The sequence below is a fragment of the Suricata suricatta genome, chromosome 9 (genome assembly GCF_006229205.1).
Source record: "Suricata suricatta isolate VVHF042 chromosome 9, meerkat_22Aug2017_6uvM2_HiC, whole genome shotgun sequence".
NCBI lineage: Eukaryota > Metazoa > Chordata > Mammalia > Carnivora > Herpestidae > Suricata > Suricata suricatta.
The window spans coordinates 1,186,924-1,207,957 of NC_043708.1; the positions used below are offsets into that span (position 1 = coordinate 1,186,924).

The 21,034-nt window shown below is 57.2% G+C and overlaps 1 protein-coding gene across 1 annotated transcript in view; it reads right to left on the minus strand.

The window, feature by feature from the left end:
• Window positions 1-824: 824 nt before the first annotated feature.
• The window catches only part of TDRD9 (tudor domain containing 9), a 93,407-nt gene continuing 73,197 nt past the window's right edge, over window positions 825-21,034 (minus strand). The window contains exons 26-36 of the mRNA XM_029950794.1: window positions 20,620-20,832; window positions 20,231-20,320; window positions 19,212-19,472; window positions 18,232-18,387; window positions 17,073-17,143; window positions 15,942-16,051; window positions 15,431-15,527; window positions 9,707-9,845; window positions 6,817-6,935; window positions 2,534-2,606; window positions 825-1,514 (exon numbers count right to left, since the gene is read on the minus strand). Of these exons, the coding sequence (XP_029806654.1) occupies window positions 1,413-1,514; window positions 2,534-2,606; window positions 6,817-6,935; window positions 9,707-9,845; window positions 15,431-15,527; window positions 15,942-16,051; window positions 17,073-17,143; window positions 18,232-18,387; window positions 19,212-19,472; window positions 20,231-20,320; window positions 20,620-20,832 (1,431 nt within the window). The 3' untranslated portion in view covers window positions 825-1,412. The remainder of the gene's footprint in view (window positions 1,515-2,533; window positions 2,607-6,816; window positions 6,936-9,706; window positions 9,846-15,430; window positions 15,528-15,941; window positions 16,052-17,072; window positions 17,144-18,231; window positions 18,388-19,211; window positions 19,473-20,230; window positions 20,321-20,619; window positions 20,833-21,034) is intronic.

Consider the following 21,034-nt stretch of genomic DNA (forward strand, 5'->3'; position numbering starts at 1 on the left):
AAGCGCACGGCGGCTGTGGCGGGAATCACGGAGAAGCAAAACTTACCTAAGATGCTCGGCAAGACGGAGGCAATTCCAGAAGAAGGGAAGAGTCAGGATGCCTTTAAGGCGGAGAACCGGGGAAACGAAGGAGCTGGGTCTTTAAACAGGCCTCCCGGTGCGATCGGACTGAACCGCGCACGCGCCCGGCTGCCCCCGCGGGCCCCGCCCCGATCACTGTGTGCAGTGGGGTGCACGTCTGGGCCCCCCAAAGCAAAGAGCAAGCAGCAGGGGAGATACCCTGGTTCTTTCCACAGAAGTCTTTCTGAAAAGGCAGACTTGTGGCTGCCCTCGGGGCCCCGTTGGGCCTCAGGCTGGGAGCGCATTCCCAGAACCCCCTGCCTGGACCACTCTAGCTCAGAGCTGAGCAAGACCAGGGTCACAAGGGAGACACGGGCGACAGAGTGGCGCACACACAGTGCGGGGGTCCCAGTTTACAGAAGCTGCCCAGTCCTCTGCGCCAGCTCCCGTCACCACCCCGCGGCCCCAAATACACACGCCCCTCAGATCCTCTCACGGGCTCCGAACCGCCTGCCGGGACCGGCCGGCTGCGGCGACAGCTCCTCTGCCCTTTCTCTCGCCCCCGCGGCCCCACCGCTAGCGCCTCGGACGTCCACGTGAAGCCACCAGGGCCCTCTCGCCGCTGGCCTCCGATGCCACCCTGACCGACAGGAGTCAGTTTTCACAGACAGGCCTGCACTCCTCCGCCAGTTTTCTAAATTCAGGGGTTTTAGAATGAAATATGTTTTAATCTCCTCTGACTAAAAACTGTCAGAAACAGGAACTTAGTCTAATGCTTTTATTGCTTTAACACAGATAATACTAGTTGCCAGGTAATCTCTCCAATTTCCAGAATTACAGCATAAACAAAAATATAAAATATACAGAACTGAAGTTAGTTTTACCAAAATTAAATATTTTCCCTCATGGAAAAGAAAATTAGAGAATGCCACACGGTTTTGAGAAACACGCAGCTCCCTCTTACGGGGTTTGGGGCTCGTGGTTCTGCCTGTATCCCAGGTTTAAATCACTATAACCAAATAGAACATACTAGCACATTCTGGAACCTTACATGTAAGATCAGCTATATCTCCTTACCTTAACTAATTTAAAGCAAAATATAGCTCTTCTTCCAAACAAAACCTTTCAGAATGCTTTTATCCCAGAATCTTTAACATGGTGAGTTTCTATTTCTAGAAAAGACTAGACTTTCCAATCCTTCCCACTGGAACAGAAATACCACTCTCCAGCCACACAGAAGAGGAACCAGGACGGGCGGGCAAACCCGGGAGCGCTCAGACACAGAGAAGAGTCCGTCTGCGCACGAGGCCCACGGCGGGTCTGGCTCCTCGGGGGAGCGGGGCCCGGCCCGCCTAGGTGCCCAGGATGACCAGTTTGTGGAGCTGGTAGAGGAAGGTGCTCTTGCCTCGGCTGCTCTCCCGGTCGGCCTGCTCCACGACCAGCTTTGGATCCACCTGAGGGAGCAAACAGAAGGACCAGTCAGACCCTTCTAGAAGACGGACCTGCGAGATTACGGAAGACGAGTAATCTAAAGCACACGCACACGCACACGCACACGCACACATGGTCAACAGCAGACAGCGGTCTTCTGGTCTGCGAGCGTATTTCCAGAACGGCCCGGCTCTCACACGCTCAGTGCTGTGCGCCCGAGGAGCCGCTTCTGTAACCGGAGATTCACCGGAAGCTCACGTGGCCCCCCTCCGTCCAGGGGAGACCGAAGTCCCCGAGGACTCAGGAGGGAGAGCGCCGCCTGCAGGGGCCTCTGGTCACGCCCTGCAGCGGCTCCGTCACTCCTGGGCTCCGGAGTTAAAGCCCAGCACCGCCCCCCTTAGTTCCTTCCCCTCAAGTCGACTTTCATTGTGTTTTGTGACTGTTACACAGAGTAAAAGTCAAGGTGCTCCAGGTGGGCCCTGCCCTCCTTCCCAACTGCTACGGACGGAACTGTGCCCAAATCCCTATGTTGAAGTTCAAACCCCAGGACGAAGTGTCTGGAGAGGGGGCTTTGCAGAGGCGAATGGGGTTCCCTGAGGGCTCAAGGACGAGGCCCCCAGGACGGGACCAGAGCCCTTCCAAGAAGAGCTACGAGGGAGACCCCCACCCCGTGAGGACCCAGGGTGGCGGCACAGGCTGCAAGCGAGGAAGGGGCTGTCACCCAGCCCGGCTCCCCGGGCACTAGGAGAAAATAAATGTCTGCTGCTCAGTCCGCCCGACGTGTGGCGGGCGGTCAGCCCGAGCCCCTGGAGGCAATGCCGACGGGCGGGGGCAGCTCACCAGAGGACGGGCGGCCTGGGCATCACGGAGGGCACGCCATCCAGAGGCTGCGGTCTGCTCTGTGACGCCACCCCATGACTCAACAGAACCGTCCACCCTGTCCCCTTCGACCCTCTCGGGACCCTCCACAGGACCCGTTCTGAGCCCCCCGAGCCCCCGCTCCTGGGCAGGTGGCCCGCAGGACACTCGACTTCTCACTCACCTGATTCCATTCGTACGGCTTTTCATGCCACTTAGGGACAACTCTCTGTCTTGGTTTCAACCGACAGAACACACTAAAATTTTAAAAAGAATAAATCAACTTAATTACAGTCAGTAACTGAAAACACTAGGATTAAAAAACTATTCTAAATCCACACTTATAACTGCAGTAAAGTTTTTAACGGTCATATGTGTGTAGTTACGACCGGCAGACATTTTAACCCACAGCACATTCAAAGCCAGGAAAGAAACGGAGTGAGGCAGCCACTGAGACTGACCCTCACTCTTCCTGCCCCTCACCCACGAGTGGGGGCGCCCCGTCAACCAAACGCCCCGGGGCGCAACAGGGCTGGATGTGACCCGCTGGAGATGCCGTCAGCTTAAAAGGCAGCGAGAGCTACCGAAGACTTCCAGCAACGACAGAACGAACAGGTCTGGAAATCTTCTTGCTCCCCAAGCAACTATAAAATTTGACAACATTGTCAAAAAACCCCCAACAACCCCAAAGATCTGAAAGCTCTGGAAATTAACAAAAAGCAAACAAGCTAAGAAGCGCTCGTTCACGAAGAGGCGGGCTTCAGGCATGAGCCGCGGGGCTGCTACCCCCCCCCACCGCCGCACAACCTGGACTCCGTGTAACCGGGGACAGACCGGCCACAAAAACCAGCATCTCGGCCACCAGGTCGGGCTTCCCCGATTTGGTGCAGCGGGGAAGAAACCCTCCCGTGTGGCCACACTGCCAGCGTGTGCGGCGCGCCCGGCGGGAAGGGAACGGGGACAGCCCAGCGCTGCCGGTGAGGTCGGTCCCACTGGGCGCCCGCGCAGAGCAACAGACCGCGTCGGAGCCGCGAGGGAGGTCTTCGAATGAGAGGACCAGAGGGCCAGACGGGCCTCCGCACACACCCTGGGCGACCGGGAGGCGGGACACACATGCAGACGAAGTCCGCGAAGGCCTGAGCGACTGGGCGGTGGCGCGCCCAGGAAAGCCCTGGGAAAACACGAAAGCTGCGGAAGAGTTCAAACCCACCGGACCTTGGATGCGCCACCCAAGCCACACACACCTACTGGCAAAGGGCAGGGGCTTAGGGCTCAGCACTAAGCAGTGTAGGCACAGGACAACTAGCAAGCAGGCTGAAAAATAAAGAGGACAGTGAACACAGAAACACAAAGAGAGCCCAGGCAGCAGGGGCCTCACAACATGGCGGGAAACGTAGCCGGCACCCACGCTGCTGCCCTGCGCCGTCTAAAATGACCGGTTTCCAGCAAAAACTTAGGAGACGTTTTGCCAAGAACAGGCATGCGTGACCCACACTCAGGAGGCAAGAGCAGCCAAAGGAAGCTGAGGGGGCCTGGACGTGGGTTTAGCACCCAGGACCACAAAGCAGCCGTGGTGAGTGTGTGCGGAAAATTAGAGCAAACCACGTTTTAACAAATACGTGAAAACATGGTGACAGTGACTCAAAGAGAATTGCAATAAAGATTAAAAACAAAAAATTAAAACAAAAAAACCCAAAAAGAAATTCTAGAGTTTAAAAGTACAAGAACTAAAATGGAAAATTCCTTACAGCCGACCAGCACCTGCAGGTCTGAGACAGCAGGATAAAGAAGCAGGAAACCAAAGGACAAGTCAACAGAAATTAACTAGTCTGAAGAACACAGAGGAGAAAAGATTGGGGGGAAATGCCCAGGTCCTACGAGCGCAACAAGAGAACACGGGGTGGACGGACGCAGGGGAGACCGGAGCCCCCGGGGGGAGGGAAGGCATGGGAAAAAATGGATTTGAAAAAACTCCAAGATGCCAACAGATTATAAGTAAAAGGACAGAAAAGGATGTGCGTGCAAGCAGAGACCAGAGAGCCGGGGTAGCGACGGCGCTGACAGACTTTAGGACGACAATTCTTGGGACGCCTGAGTGGCCCCGCTGAGCGTCCAACTCTTGGTTTCCGCTCAGGTCATGATCCCAGGGTCGTGGGATCGAGTCTGCAATGGGCTCTGTCCTGGGTGTGCAGCCGGCTTGAGGGCCCCCCCCGGACCCCGCCGCCCCTCTCCTACTTGCACACACGCACACGTGCTCTTTCTCTCTAAGAAATGTTTTTAGGGGCGCCCGGGTGGCTCAGTCGGTTAGGCGTCCGACTTCGGCTCAGGTCATGATCTCACTGCTCATGGGCTCAAGCCCCGTGTCGGGCTCTGTGCTGACAGCTCTTCCTAGAGATAAAGACAGAGACTTCATATTGACAAAGGCCTGGCACATTCTAAAGAGGCAACAATTACAAATGTATACATATCTAACAACCCAGCCCCAAAGACACGAAAGAAAAGCTGATGGACTTGAAAAAAGAAACAATTCAGTAATTACAGAAATTTCAATACTCCACTTTGAACATTTATAGAATTAGCAAGAAAAAATCAGCAAGGATAGAGGCTTGAAGGCTGCCAGGACCCACCAACTTGATCTAACCCACATGGACCGAGGCCTCCACGCCACAAGAACGTGGAGCACCTCCCAGGAAAGACTGTATCTGTGCCACGCCATAAAACAAGTCTCAGTGAATTTTAAAATATGGAAATCATTCAAAGTATGTGTACTGCCCACACAGAAGTAAACGATATATCAACAACATAAGGAAAGTTAGAAAATATCCCCAAATATTTAAAAATTAATATACTTAGAAATACTTACCCATTTGGTCAAAGCATACATTACAAGGAAAACGAGAGAATATTTTGAAAAGAATGAAAATGAAATAGATTAGAAAATATGGGATGCAGCTAAAGCAGTGACAGAGGGAACATATTAAATGCTTGTGTCAGAACAGATAGGTCTCAAAACAATAGTCAAAGGTTCTAGGTTGTACAACCGAAAAAAGAGCAAATTAAATCAAAAATAATCAGAAGTAATGGAATCATAATCATAAGAGTGAACATCAACAAAACAGAACAAAAGATAAACACTAGGAGGGAAAAAAATCAGGAAAATTGAGCTCCCACCATACCCTCACCAGACTATCAACAATAAGAAGTTTCCGGACTGTGCGGAAGGCTGGCGAGGACACGGAGAAACTGGAACCGCCAGGCACTGCTGGCGGGAACGTGACACGGCAGTCACCGTGCAGCACCGTCTGGCCAACCCTTAAAAAAGTACCGCAACCCCCCCCCCAGCACACGCCGATGGCGGGCTAGGCAGCCACCCGGAGCTGACGCGCTCCCAAGACCCCGCACGCCCCTTCTGGCTGCAGCGTTCAACGCAGCCCGATGCGGAAACAGCCCACTGCGGCACCCACCGCTGAGCCCGCAGAGTGCGGCGCGCCCACGGTGCAGGGCCACCCGGCCACAGACAGGGACAGACACGTCACAACATGGATGAACGGCAAGCCTGTCACACCGGGTGAAGAAAGAGGCGTGATTCCAGGTCTGTGAGGTTTTCCGAGACGGAGCGCAGACTGGCGGCCGGGGCTGGAAAGACGTGCTTACAGATGCGCAAGAGCAGCTCACGTTTCTTAACATAGCTTTGTTGAGATATAATTTATATGCTACAGAATTCATCTATTTTACGTCGGTAATTCCACGATTTTCGTAAATTTACAGAGCTGTGCACCCATTACTCTAATTCCGTCAAAAAAGTTTTTTTAATATTTATTTTTGAGAGAGAGACAGAGTGCGAGAGGGGGAGGGGTTAAGGGAGGGGAAGACAGAATCGGAAGCAGCTCCAGGCTCCGAGCTGTCAGCACAGAGCCCGACGTGGGGCTCAGGCCCATGAGCCATGAGCCCCCGACCGGAGCCGAGGCCGGACACTAGCCGCCCGGGCCCCCGGGAGCCCCGCCCCGCCCCGCCCCGGTTTTAAACTACTGAAGGAGCACTCGTTGCGGCGCTGCGGCCGGGTGAGGCTGGGGCAGCTGTACGAGAGCATTACAGTTGCTGGCCAGGACGTGGCCGCCCTTGCTGCCAGTGGCTGCGAGGAGGTGACAGAGACACCAGCCACTGGCCCTTCCCTGCCTGAGGCAGTGTCCCGTGGAGGGCACGCAGCACCTGGCCTCCTGGTGACACTCCGCACCTGCCGTGCGCGTTCTCTGGGGAGCACTTTTCCTGCTCTCCAGCGCTGGCTCCGACCCCCGGGCAAACGCCCCGAGGCGGCCCACGCACCTTACGTGTGTTCAACCTCAACAAGAAGTTCACAGAAAATATGATTACGCAAAAAAGCGAAGAGTGCAAACTAAACTTAGCCTTTCTCCCGATAGCCGGGCCAGCTTTTCATACTTAACACCTTTTCGAAGGTGCACAACTCACCCTAGAAGCTTCTGACGAGCGCTATCCTGTAACTGGGCGATTCTTTCAGGCCCGAGAAACTTGGATCCATTCGGTCCATCACACGCCAGCTTGTTAATAGCAGCCCTGAGAATATTAATCTGCAAACAAATGGCAACACCAAGGTTCACGGGGTTCTGTAACTGCATCCCGTTCCACATTTAAATTCTTCACTAGCATTCGGAGCTCACACTCTTAGGACTATCGTCAACATGGTTTCTGGAACAAATGACTAAAACAACACAAATAACATCAGTCACCACTCTCGCAGTTTAAGAAACGGTAACAAAAGGAAACACTGGAGTCAGCAAGAAGGGTCCCGATGTTTCAGCCCGGTCCCCTCCCCACCCCCCTCTGCTGGGACGCATGTCGCCGCGCTGAGCCGCCCTCGCGGCGGGGCCTGCGGGCAGAGGGCGCCCCGCCGGCTGGAGGCAGGTGCACAGACACTGTGGGGAATCCTCCTCGTTCTCGGACTCCATCGTTTATTTATTATAACCTTACAACACACAAATAGTCATTTTACATTCTTGGGTTACAATCCAACACTCCGTCGTTTATTTTGCTGCTCCAACTGTGCCAGCTTGGGCCAGTGGGAGCTCCTTTGGTGGCCCCCCGTCCCCTCGACGTACCCCATCGTCTGGTGTCCAATCTCTTGTTGACTCCGTGGAGCCACAGGGAGCCCCCAGCCTCACCCTCTCCCCCGCCCGCTGCAGCCTGGAGAGCCGTCTCCACAAGGAGCCCGCTTCCTTTCCCTGGAAAATCCTATCAGACACCAGTCTGGACGTCCGGGGCGCTGGTGGCTTTCGGGGAGCCATAGTGTCTAGGCCGTCCCAGGGCTGGACAGCACATGCATGTGTGCAGGGCCCACGCACGCTCCCGTGCGTGTAAAGGTGACACGTGCGCGTACCGAGGAACGTCCGGCCCAGCCTTCCTGTGCTGCCGGCCTGGAGCTCCTGTCCGGGAAGAAACCCGCTCGCACACCCAGGGGCTTGCCGTTCAGCCCCAGCACCATGTAAAGCACTTTCAGAGTAAAGCAGCCAGACTGAGAGAGGACAGCGTTTATTTGCAGCTTTCTGGCTGCAGCCTGTTTTCAGTCAAAACACTGCCTTCCCAAACTCCTTTTTCTCCTCAACACAATTACCCCAAATCTGTGTGTGTGCGTGTGCGCACGTGTGTGTGTGCGTGCGTGTGCGTGTGCTTCAATCGCGCGCCTCAGCTCCCCTCCTTCACAACGGGCGGCCTGTGGGTGGGCCAGCACACGGGGTCGTGCACCCGCCAGCCGAGCACCCCAGAGAGCACCCCCTGCTCTGCAGTGACCACCAATCGGCTCTGTCCTTTGGTTTATCCGTCCCCAGAATGTCACGTGATGGGGCTCTCGGAATAGTCACCTGAGCCCTGGCTTCTCCCGCTTGGAAACACACGTAAGACTTATTCGTGGGGCACCCAGCGGCTCAGTCATCTGAGTGTCCGACTTCAGCTCAGGTCATGATCTCACTGCTCAGGAGTTCGAGCCCCACACTGGGCTCTGTGCTGACAGCTCAGAGCCTGCTTTGGACTCTGTGTCTCCCTCTCTCTCTGCCCCTCCCTGGCTCATGCTCTGTCTCTCTCTGTTTCTCAATAATAAGTAAACGTTAAAAAAAAAGGATCCCGTCTTCTGAAGCAGTGTCCCATCTGCACCCCCACCAGCAGCGACCCGAGTTCCTGCTGCCCCACACCCTCGCCAGCGCCGCCGCCGCAGTTCTGACAGGTGCGCGGACGTGCGTCACCGCGGCCGTGGGCTCCACTCGCATCTGCTCGTGCAGAGGGCGCGGAGTGTCCCCTGCCTTTGCCGTCCGTATTTTCACTCACTTCTTATATCACTGGGTCTCACGGCGCCTCCCACATCGTGACCAAAGTCCTCGAGCACGTAGATGACCCACAGCCTCGGAGCCGCTTCCTGGCAGAGCAGTTTTAATTCTGACAAAGTCCAGATCCTCCGTTTCTTCTCTCACAGACTGTACTTCTGGTCTTGCATCCAGAACGTCCCTGCCAAAGCCACTGCCGTCCAGATTTTCTCCTCCATTTGCTTCTTGAGGTGTTATTGTTTCACATTTTACAATTAGGCCTATTACAGAGTATTTTTTAAGCTCCAAACACCTCAGACTGAAAGCCAAGTTGGATGAAGCGGAGCGCCTCGGCGCGGCTCCCCTCAGCGCCTTCTCCCCGCCCTCTTCTCCGCAGTTACGCCAACCTCACCTAGTTCGTGCAACTTCTGAGAGAAAAGGGGGTCCGTTACAGCAGCGCTGTTCCAACTTTGCAGAACGCACCAAAGCTGAATTACTAGAACAATGAACTATAAAAACACAAGCCCAAAATTTTCGCTATCAGATTCAAAAGGCATGAAATTACTTGGTCCACCTGCTCCCAGAGTCTCTAACTACCTAAGCCCCAACACTGGGTGCGGCCCGGCCCCGCACTTGGTCAGGAGGGTGAGGCGGAGCAGGACGCCGCGTCCCTGCTCCCCGCCGCGGGCCGGCACGGCTGCGCAGCTAGTCCGGACCTGGAGGGAGGTGAGGACAGAGACCCCAGCAGCGCCACTGGCCCGGTGTTTGCGCCCACTGCCCAGGAAAGCCTACCGCGCCTGGAGAGGCCACAGGAGACACTCAGAGAGCGCCGTCGCTCCCAGGAAGCTAGTGTACGGAAAGGGAGGTAGCAGAGGCAGGTTAAGGGACAGTGAGCACCCATGGGGCCAGAGACATAGGTCTGGGTGGAAAGGTCCGCGTCAGACACTGTGCTGTTAAATGGGCACAGGAACCAACCGAGGGAGAGAGACCCAGACAGACAGACAGACAGACAGACAGATGCCTCCTGCAGTGCCGGCGCCCCATCTTACCTCTATGATATCCTCCCCGCTGAGCTGGACGTCAAACGCCAGCTCAATGTCATGCTCTGGCAGGACAGGGGCCCCCGTGGTTGGATTCCACCCCAGACCACAAAGGGCTCCAGTGTAGCTTTTTCCGTCCTGATCAACCCTGAAGGAGAGGTTTGTAGAAGAGTTACTATTTTGAAACTGTAAGCCATTGTTTTGACGTTACAGGGACTGACCACTACGTCATCGCTCTGCTCATTTTATTTCTGCATCTTCTCTTCCAGTATTTGCATGAGGAGTAACAGAGGCTACGGCTGTAAGACAGGAAACGTGTCCACAGTCCACTGTCTAGGTTTCTCTTTCACTGCGGCAGAGAACATGAATATTTTATCACAGTCGGTCCTTCCCACCTTCGAACTCTTCCCTTGGGTTAGACTCTTATCAGCGCGGTCTCCGCAGAACACTGACGGCTGTGAAGGAGGTCTGGCACGCACTTACTTACAAGACGTCCGGCCCCCCCTTCCCTGGAACAGCCGCACGCTCGGCACGGTGTGACCGCCTCATTAGCCAGGACCGGCCCCACCCTCCAGCACCGCGCCCGGTCCCTTCCACGTTCAACGCCTCCCTAACCCTGGTGACCCTCCATCACAGCTGCCACCTGCCGGTCCAGGCCGCAGTCACTTCGCACCTAGACTCCCGGCCCCCCACACCCACCCCTGCTACTTGCAGTCGGGTTCCCACGCAGCAGAGAGCGTCAGCTTTCCCAAACCAACCCCATCTCTTTCTTCCCATCAGCGTAACACACAAACCCAGGCTGAAGGGCAGCCCAGCCTACTCGGAGCCACGAGCCACGAGCCACGCAGCCCCCAGTCCCCGCCAGCGCCCTCCCAGGTCATCTCAGACCACCTTCTCCCTCTACCCCCGCCCCAGGCTCCAGCTCCTCCCGCTTCCCTTCAGGCCTGTCCGACTCCTCCTGGGGGGCCCCTTCCTCTGCTCGCGGGGTCCTTCCTTCACGCCAGGCGGCGGATTAAATGCCGGCACCACACAGGTTCAACAATATAAAAAGAACAGATGTTGGGGCGCCTGGGCGGCTCAGTCGGTTAAGTTTTCGACTTAGGTTCAGGTCATGATCTCATGGTTCCTGGGTTCGAGCCCCACGTCGGGCTCTGTGCCGACAGCTCAGAGCCTGAAGCTGCTTCAGATTCCGTGTCTCCCTTTCTCTCTGCCCCTCCCCCACTCGTGCTCTGTGTCTCTCAAAACTAGATATTAAAAAATAAAAATAAATAAGTAAATAAAATGAACAGATATAAAGAGATACCTTTTCCCATTAATTTATATCAATAAGGTTTTGTTTTTTTAGATTAATAAGGTTTTGTTGAAAATAATCCAAGCAAAAACGGAGCTTTTTTCTTGTCCTAAAGATATACATACACAAACACAGGCTTCTTTTCCACTTTAATGAAAATGAAAGAGAATCCCACTTTAAGTGAAATCAAGGAAGAGAGACCCAGAATTCAGACAAATTGGGTGCTCCGCATTTGCTGTACAAAACAATCACTGAAGTGTTCCTTTATAAACAGCATGCCCCCCACATTTTCAATAGAACATAATTTACTATTATTTCAATTTATACAAAACCTTTCCGGAACAGAGATAACAGCCCCGGGTCACAAACAGTAAGACACGAGTGCTCGTCACTGTCACGTGAAGGCCGCACCAGCCCCACCTCCCCGAAGACCGCCGTGACCTCTCGGTGGGGCCTCACGGGTGGTAACTCATGCGCATCACCACGGACAGTCCCCAGAGGTTCAGCCTTGAACCGGCCGTGTCTGCTCATCTGCTCTGCACCTTAGATCAATAAAGGTACCCAAGGCACTGGCTTCCATTCTTCTCTGTGGACCCTCAAAACCTATAGGAACCTAAGACCCAGTAATGAGGACCACAGAAATACGTTTATTTCCTTTATAACCCACATTTAAACTCAGCCCGAGAACCACAAAAGTCACGACCGGAGCCCAGCAAGCACGCTCCGTGCAGACCCGGCCAGGGCACGCCCGACACGGGCAAGCCGTGTGGAGACCACGGACGTCCAGCGGCTGGCGCTTCTGAAAGCTGACAACTGCTGGGCTTGGAGAGCCAACTTCTCCAGACAGGAGCGTTTACAACAAACACAACAGAAGAGGAACCTGTCCCGCAAGCTCACACTTCTCAACTCTCTCGTGAGCCAAGGAGGGGAACCCGGCTCCTCGGAAGGCAAACACCAATCTGACACCTCCACACACACAGGCTCTGTTAAACACTCTGCCTCGGGCGCGGCGTCAATCTGCAGTGCAGCCGGCCCTTCAGCAACACGGGTTGGAACTGAGCAGCTCCAACTATATGCAGATTCTTTTCAATGGACACACTGGAAACTTTTGGGGGGCTTTGTTGAAAAAGCACTGCTTTTCTCTAGCTTACTTGACGCGAGAACACAGCACGCAGCAGAGCGCACAGAGCGCGTGCGCCCCTCGAGGTGATCGGTGAGGCCTCCCGCCAGCAGCCGGCTGTGCCTGTCAAGAGACAGCTGTGCTTGGGCAAAGTCTACCGAGATTTCCAAACCCTGCCGAGGCCACTCCCCGGGGAGGGACCTTCTGGCCCGTCCGCTTCCCCGCGCTGCTGCCCGGAGGGCCCGGGGCAGGACGGGCGCCTCCACTCCAGGTGCCGGCTGCACCCGTGAGCTCGCCGCGCCCCTCCCTCCCGTCGGGGACACGTCAGCCCCTGGCCCGGGGCGGGCCGCAGGTGGCCGGCCAGCCAGCGAGCCCAGGTCCAGCGGGCGCCACAGCCTTCCCTCCGGCCTGCCCCCGACCACACACTCCCGTCACCTCACGCTTCCAACACTCAAAGGCACCTCGCCGTAGTCTCACACTTCCTACAGCTTTTTAAAAACAGAGCCAGATCAAGATGTCCTCCGTTACAGGAACGGGCCCCCACTCCTCTGAACATTCAGACGACAGGTCGGTGTGAGGAAAGTGGCCCGCTGCACGGACGGCGAGGTCAGGACTGCTCAGCCTACGTGCTGTTCTCACGGTGGGAAGTGGACACTTCCCAGCGAAACGCGGGGTCTGAGTGGGATGCTGGCCGTGGCAAAGCCCGCCGCGGAGCGCTCAGGGGCTGGTCACCAGAGGGGACACAGTGCCTGCCAGCCCTCCGTCAGGACGCTGGCCGGCGGCACCCAGCATCACACCGCGAGGAGCCCCAACGGGCCCGGGCCACCCACGTGAGCAGAGGGCCCCGTGCTGCAGCCCCAGACGTCCCTGGCCGCCCCGCCGAGTTCCTCCCACGGCAACCGAAGGGCTGATGGGGGTAACATGTCATGCGGCCAAGGTCAACGGGACATGCAGCACAAAGTGGAAGCTCCTTTTTAATCCACTCCCATTGACCGTTAACAGGTGTGCCCGGTGCGGCTGTCCGTTGTTTTGGAAGATTCCTCCTCCCTTGTTTCTGAGGCTGGAGCACCGCCCCACGCCCCCCGTGGAGCCCTCCCCACCACGCCCTGCCCCCGTGCCACAGGCCCCAGCGGAAGGTGAGGGCGGTGCCGGCGGAACCCAGTCCCAGGCCTCCACTGCCCCGCGCGGAGACAGTGGGCTCGTCGCTCACGCAGGGGGCAGCGCTCCAGCAGGTTCTCCATGAGGAAGCACCCGGGGAGGGTGTCGGCCCGGGCAGGCCCGCAGAAGGCCGCCGGGGGCAGAGATGACAGAAGCGGGCAGAGCCGCCAGGGCTCGGTCACCCGTGGGAGGGTCATGAGCTGCAGCCGGTCAGCGGCCACCAGGAGGGGGAGAGAGGGCCACGGCCTCCCTTATCTCCGCGGAGTGCGGAGGACAGAGTCCCTCCTCATCCTTTCTGAAGGGCCCATTTTCTCCCTCGCCTCCCACCACTGCAGAGGGGATGTTGGAAGTGGCAAGCCTTCCTTGTGGTCCCCAAGTCGCCGTCAGCGTTGACAGGACAGTGCGGACCCAGAAGCAGCGGGCCGTGTGTAGAGACGGCAGGCGGCCACTCTGCACCGAGGGCACTGAGCCTGGGTGCCCAGGGGAAGGGCCGAGCGCACCCCTGTCAAACCCCGTCCCCCGCCCGAGCTCCCCAAACAAATTTAAAAAGGCCTCCCCAACTAACCAGAGGCAGACTTCCCACAACAAGGCCCAGGCCCCCCCGTCTCCTCCTGCGCCCAGTGCGTCTGGGCCATGGGCATCCGCCATGCGGTCACAGAAAGTGCCCGATTCTAGCTGCTTTAAGCTAAACACAACAAAATGAGTATGAAGTATCAGCTACGTGCAAAGTACTATCTTCCACCTTTTAAGCTTGTTTTTGTTCTAGAAAGAAGGTATTTGAAATACTGTTGATTTCCACACTCCTTGGGCATCTCTATAACACAACCACTTATGCTTCAGAGATTTGAAACGAATACACAGTGTCACACAAACCCTCCGAAAGACCACTTGTAGAAGGAAAGTCAAAGCAGGAGCTTGGCCTAGGGAAAGAGGCAAGGACAGTGTCGTGTCCGTGCAGCCACTGAGTCGGGGCCCTCCTCCCGCACAGCGGTGCCCTTCCTTGTTAGACAACCACATGTGATGCAGTTTTTACAGGTCTGTCCCCCCCCTTTGAGGACTTGGAAGACACCCCTATTCATCAAGACACCTATCACCTCATCATTGCAAAATTAGACACCCGAGTTCAACATTTAAAGGCATATTAAGCCCTTTGGGGACACGAGCAGGTGGAGAACGTGTACGTGCACAAAACAGGGCAGTGTTGACAAAGGCATTTTACACCCACGCTGGCGTATGACGCAGCGTTAAGATGGGTATTTACTAAGACGTCATAATATGAACGCTTGTATCCCTGGAAAAGGACGCAGTATGACAAAAACCTAAAAACAAGAATTTAGAGAAAAACGATGAAAATAAATATGCTAACGGTTTAAAAACGATCAGGTTACTTTCTGCCCACTCAGCTTTTCCAGATTTTCCTAAGTACCGTATACTTTCAGTGAGAACGAAGGACGTACTGAGCTGTTCTCTACGCCGAAGCAAGCCCCCCGACCCAGGCTGGCAGAGGAGCAGGTGCGTGGAGAGCACGCTGAGCAGAGCGGCGGCCCGGGCGGCCGCCCAGAGACCAGAGCCCGCTCCTCCGCCACCACGGCCCGCAGTGCTTCCCCGCAGCACGCGCCGCACGGCCGGACTGTCCGGTGAACACCTCGCGCAGCAGTCCCCACGGTGAGGGTCCCGGCCTCCGCCCCGCTCACACCGTCCTCGGTGCTGAAGCCCCCGGGGAGGTCCCCGTTTGATCTCGGCACCGAAAGGAGCTCCACTCAGCAGAGCGGTGCGCCTTCTCCCCCACGGCCACCAGCGCCTGCCGCGTGGACAAAGTGTCCTGCAGAGCCGCACTCCAGCCCCTCACAGCAGGACAGCCCAGCACGCGATGTGTCCTGAGCCTGCTCCCAGCTCCTTCTCTCCCGTCCCCAGCCCCTCGCTCACTCAAGCCCCCGTGGGACGCCCAGCTCCCTGAGCCGCTTTCTGAAACCTGCCCAAGTGCAGGCGCGTCCCCGCGGTAGCCTGCTTCCGTCACACCAGAGCACAGGGACGACAGGCAGCAGATGCGGGAGGGCTGGGGTCCTGTTTCCTCTCTAGGGCGGAGGTCGGCGGGGGTGGGGGGGTGCCCTGCGGACCTGGGTCCTCACCCCACGCAGCCTGCACGATGCGGAGGAACGCGCACCTTAGCTCCATCGTGGGCGCAAACAGCGCGCTGAGGAGGGCCGGGAGGCCGGGGATGTGCGGCATCAGGGTCGTTTCTCCCAGCAGCATGGTGGACCCTGGGGGCGGGCGACAAAGGCAGCGTCAGGCACGGGGCTCGCTCTGCAGGATGCGGCGCCACCCCCCCACGGAGCACGCCCCACACGGACTCAGAAGGCCACAACCTCCATCCTGCCGGGACTTCTGTCTGCTTGCTCTCCTCTCCCCTCCCCTCCCTTCTCACTGGGCTTTCGGCTGCATCCCCGGGCCACGGACCTGACCTGTTCTACTCTGGGGACGACCCATCAGGAAACCAACGCCCGTGCCCCCGAGTGACAGGAAGGTGACGCTCCACCCTCCAACCTCGCAGGAGCCCGCGCACTCGGAGAGCAGCCTGAAAACACACACGAGCACGTGCTCACTGGTCACGGGAAGGGCCGCTCGCAGTGACAGAGGTGGGGGGCCAGCGGGGGGCGGACGCAGCGCTCGCTCACCCGTCGCGTTGACCGAAAGGGAAGCTGCGACCAGCATCCTCTGGTGAAGGTCCTCGGGGGCGTCGCCGATGACGATGGAGTTGATGCTTTCCTTCTCGATCCAAACACACCTGGAAGGGGCGCCGTCAGGAGAGGGGGCTGCCCCCGCCGCTCCTCCCCACCCCCGACTCCACGCGCACCCCCGCCTGCCCGCACCCCCACAGCTGCGGCAGAGCGCGCGGTGTCTGCACCTCCCGCCGCGGACTCCAGGCCCCAGCGAGGCCCCACCGGGACAACCGCAGCCTCAGGAGTGCCTCCTGCCCGGGGCGCCGCCCCCTCTGAGGTCCAATGCAGCCTTCGCACCGTGCCCCGCACGCCTGTGTGGGCCCATCACGGGAAAATGCAGGCTTGGGCCGGGGTCCCCTGGGGCCTGAGCTTTGCACCCCTCACAGGCTCACGGGCTCCAGGGGGTGCCCGTTCTGGGCATCTGGCCATCAGTTTACCTTATAGCCAAGCTACTCCTTAAAATGCACAATAAGGCTTTCCAACTGGCTTCAGACGTCTACACCTCGCTCCGGGAGCCCGCCCTCACCGGCCACAGCCCCGCAGCCCCGCTTCTACCTCACGGCTCACGCAGAAGTGCAGAGTCAGAGCCTTCACTGCCCCCCTCGCTGCTCCTCAGCGCCCCTGCTCTGGGCACAGGCGTCTCTGGAAACCTCGGTGGCTTCCGCGTGGTCAGGGGCCCTCCGAAATGCTTTCATGATGCTGAAGAGCCTCCCAGCCCACCCTGGGAGGGCCCATTTTCCCTCCACTCCGCCTCTCCCAGACCCACGATTCTGGGATCGCACTGAGTGCATTCTGTTCACTACTGCTGCCCTCAAACCTTACACAGCGGGCATTCACAGGGCCGCTGAATGCATAACAATAATGGAAAAAATGAAGACTTTGTTGGCAGAGACTCAAACACGTCTTACACAGATCGGCAGTCACGTACGAGACAAAGGGCACCTCAGGGGTGGAGGCAGGAGACAAATGAGAAGCAGCTGGAGAAGGGACTGTCCCCACAGGTTAGAGATAAAGATTAGTCCTGAGGAGCGCGGTCCGCAGGGAGCAGAGGACACGGAAACCCACAGGGAACGAAGCTGATCGTACCTGAACCGGGATATTCTGGTCAGACTGTGACACTTCAGCTCATAAGGGTTAAAAGGCCCGTGGAGTACTGCCTGCAGGCACAGAAGGCACAGAGTTACCAGTGAGCGCGACCTCATGTGACACACATTCTAGGGGGCACCTGGGCGGCGCCGCTGGGTCTCCTTCCAATTCCTGATTCTGGCTCAGGCCACGACCGTGAGATTCACAGTTGGTGAGATCGAGCCCCGCGCCGGGCTCTGCGCTGACATGCGGAGCCTGCTTCGGGGTCTCTCTCCCTCTCTCTCCGCCCCTCCCCCACTCCTGCGGCTCGTGCACTCACCTGTCTTGCCCTCACAAAATACACATTTAAAAAATTAAAAATACGTATATACACATTTTAGAAATCCCAAAATTAGCTTATGTGTTAAAAAAGAAAACATCTGCACCTCAGCTGTCACACCTTTGAGATTCAGTGGGGAGAGATGCGTCACGGCGCTCATTCTCTCCTTAATGTCCCTGGATATAAACACTTGAGGAAGACGCTGGGCAAGAAAAGGAAATGCTGCCAAACACCTGAGTGACAGTCCCTTCTCACTGCAGCACACTGCGGGGCGCCGAGGGCACACGGCCGGGGCTGGGGGGGGCTGGTTCCCCGCAGCCCACACGCCACCTCCCCCCGCTCCCCCGGCCAGCAGGCGCAGACGCCTCAGGAAAGGCTGGCTTAACACAAGAACCGGGGTGCCCGGGGGGCTCAGTCGGTTGAGCGTCCGGCTTCGGCTCAGGTCGTGATCGTGATCTCACAGCTCGTGAGTTCAAGCCCCACGCCGGGCTCTGTGCTGACAGCTCAGAGATTGGAGGCTGCTGCAGATTCTGTGTCTCCCTCTCTCTCTGACCCTCCCTTGCTCACATTGTCTCTATCTCTCAAAAATAAATAAAGAACAAAAAAATGATAAATAAATAAATAAACAAAAAATAAAAATAAGCACAAGAACCAGCCCAGCACCTCTTCACACCGGGGCCCAGTTGTCCCCTCGCTAACACGACTCCGCTGCCAAAACGGACCAGCACTGAAAACCAGGAAAGAAAAACCCATCATGACTCCTGGCTTATGACTCAGCACATACGCGTAAAATCATGTTTAGTTTTTAAGCCGTATTTTAAAACAACTCCTATGAATTACCTTGCAGCTGGGGGCACCCAGCTTATTAGAAGTAAAGCTCTCCAACAAAATCTGAATCAGGTGCTTTTCATCCTCTTTCACGGGCAAGGACATGGACACGCCCGCTGCGCTCTCCGTGGCCTTGGAGAAGAGGCCCTTGAGCGCCTCATGGCTTTGCTGGGGAGAGGGAGGGACGTGCATTTTGCTAAAGGAGAAAACTGTATTGAAAGCACTTTATTCTAAACTAATCAAAGTACGTCATAGGCAGGACCCTCTTCTTAGCTGACTTCTAGGTCGTTAAGGTCAGGAGAAAATTTTACCAGGTAAATATATTTTAAAATTCAAACGAAAGAAACAAGCCAGGACTCACTGAAGGCCCAATTCCATCAGCCTTCACTACCTTTCGGCCATGAGAAAACTGAAGAGATGGAGAAACGGTTCTTAAGAGAACTTCCCACACACAAGGTCTCGGCTGCACACAGGCGACACGGGCCCACGAGGTCGTCCTCCCGCGGCCCCGGCCCCCGAATCCCAGCCCCAGCGTCCCCTGGATTCAGACGTGGTGTCTCTGAAGCCTTCAGACCAAAAAAATGGCTTCAAGATGGATTTTGAAAGAAATACTTGACAATTATTTTGAAATATTTGAAGTACTTGAAACAAATAATTCATCATCAGGGAGCTAAATCTTAGAATCCATCACAAAAAACAACCCCCCAAACAGAGAACCATTTTACACCCAATTTTCATTCCAGAAAGAAAAAAACAGCTTAATAATAGGAAGCCAACAAAAATGACACCCAGCCACTGTGACTCAGTGTCGCAGGAACCCTAGCTGTCCACCCCTCGGCATCCTGGGGGAGGAACATAGGGCCCCGCTTCTCTCCCTCCCTCCTCCCTCTCCCCCACCCCTCTCTCACGCGCGCGGGCGCACACACACGCACGCACACACGCGCACGCGCACACCCGGCCTCACGTGCTCCCACCGGGTCGGAGGCACGTACTCGGGACTCGTAGGGCTCCTCGGCCAGCTCGGCGTGGCCCTCCCGGATGAGGGTGTCGCGCACGCTGGCGGCGGCCAGGGTCCCCGCGCAGCGGAACGCGTCCACGTGCAGGACGCCGTGCACGGCGGAGAAGACCTCCACGAGCAGCGGGCCGCCGCCCACCAGGGAGGCGAAGCGGCGGCCGGCCGCAGTGCTCCAGGGCTCGCCGCACACCAGGGACCTGGCGGACGGGCGCATCTTGCAGATCTTAAATTCCAGCGCCTGCGGACAGAGGGGCGCGGCGGGAGCGGGTTCACGCACGAGGGGACGCTCGCCCCAGATGCCGCAGCCCGGCGGCCCTGAACACGGGTCCCCACCGTGCCTCATCAAAGCCGGCCCGCGGACAGCCGGACGGAGGACAGCGTGGTGTGAGCCGGCCCTCAAAACGGAAGAGGACCTTGCCACTGGCAGTGACGCCCACGGATGGAGTGGGGGCGTCGTGCCAAGCGGAGTCAGTCAGGGAAAGACGACACCAGGAATTCCCTTACTGGGATCTCAAAAACAAAAGAAACCAACAAACAGAATACAGAGATGGGCCCAGAAATACCACCACCACAGCGGTGGCCACCGGGGCCAGGGATGGGGGAGGGCAAAGGGCGGGAAGAGGGCAGAAGCGCAGGCTTCCAGCTCCGCAGTAAGTCACAGGCACGAGAGGGGGAGCGTGAGGGACAAACGCAAGTTCGGGCATTCAGAGCCCCTCTTGGACAGTTTTCGTGCGCACGGGAGGCGTGCGGGTGCGTCTCCAGCCCCCAAGGGCCTCTTCGCAACACGACCGGACCCCAGAAAAGTACTCGGAGCGCTACTGAACTCGACGCCCGTCCTTTGCTGGCACGGACTCCCCCTCGGCCCACGACCCCAGCACACGCATCTGCAGCACGACGTCTCCGGAGAACGGCAGACCCCGAGCTTGGCTAGTGTGCCACGGAGAGGCCCCCACCCTGGGGCCGGGCCAGCCGCGGGGACGCCTGGCCCCGCCTCACCTGAAAGGGGAGTTCCAGCAGGTGACAGGGGATCTCCATCAGAAGACCCAGCTCCACGCGGGACCTGTTGCCGTAGTCCACGAAGAACACCTGGAGGAGGGAGGGGACAGGAGGGGACGGGAGGGGACGGGGCACACTTCAACAGGGCCACGCACCACCCGCCACCCGCCAGCAGCCACCCAACCATCCTCTCCCCCCGAAATTGCCAGAGTCCTGTGACCCGAGCTTCAACCCACACATCGCTGAGGGGAACAGCATTCTGATGAGGCTCCTTTTCTAATTTAAATGATTTTACAGTTAATTTCCACTTAAAATCAGACAAGATTTTCTGTAGGCTGCTGCGAGTTTGTCTCATTTTCCTTTAAGCCATTAGTTACCGGAGAACCTACCTCAGCGGAAGTCCCAGAAACATACAGGATCTGAGCCCTGAAGTAGCTTTCTTTATCCAAATCAGCGAAAGGCGCGAGGCAGACCAGGTCCGGGTGCGGGTGGACGGGCAAGGGCGCCAGGCTCAGCCGGCTGATCTCAGCAGCGAGCTTTTTCAGAATCCTGGAGTGTTTCTCATCGGTCCTGTATCCCCAGAAGTGTCCCACCTCGACCACCTAACACAGAAGGAAACGAAGCAGAGATGGACTCCAGAAATGATTTCCGGAAGACGGTGGTCACAGGCCCACAGGGCAAGGCAGACGCACAATCCCGGGACCTGAGTGATTCTCCAGGAGAACTCGGGGCCTCGCTGGTCACCCACGGCGAGGAAACGCGCGTCACGGAGCCCTCAGGTGTGCGACTCGCCGGCACCCCCCC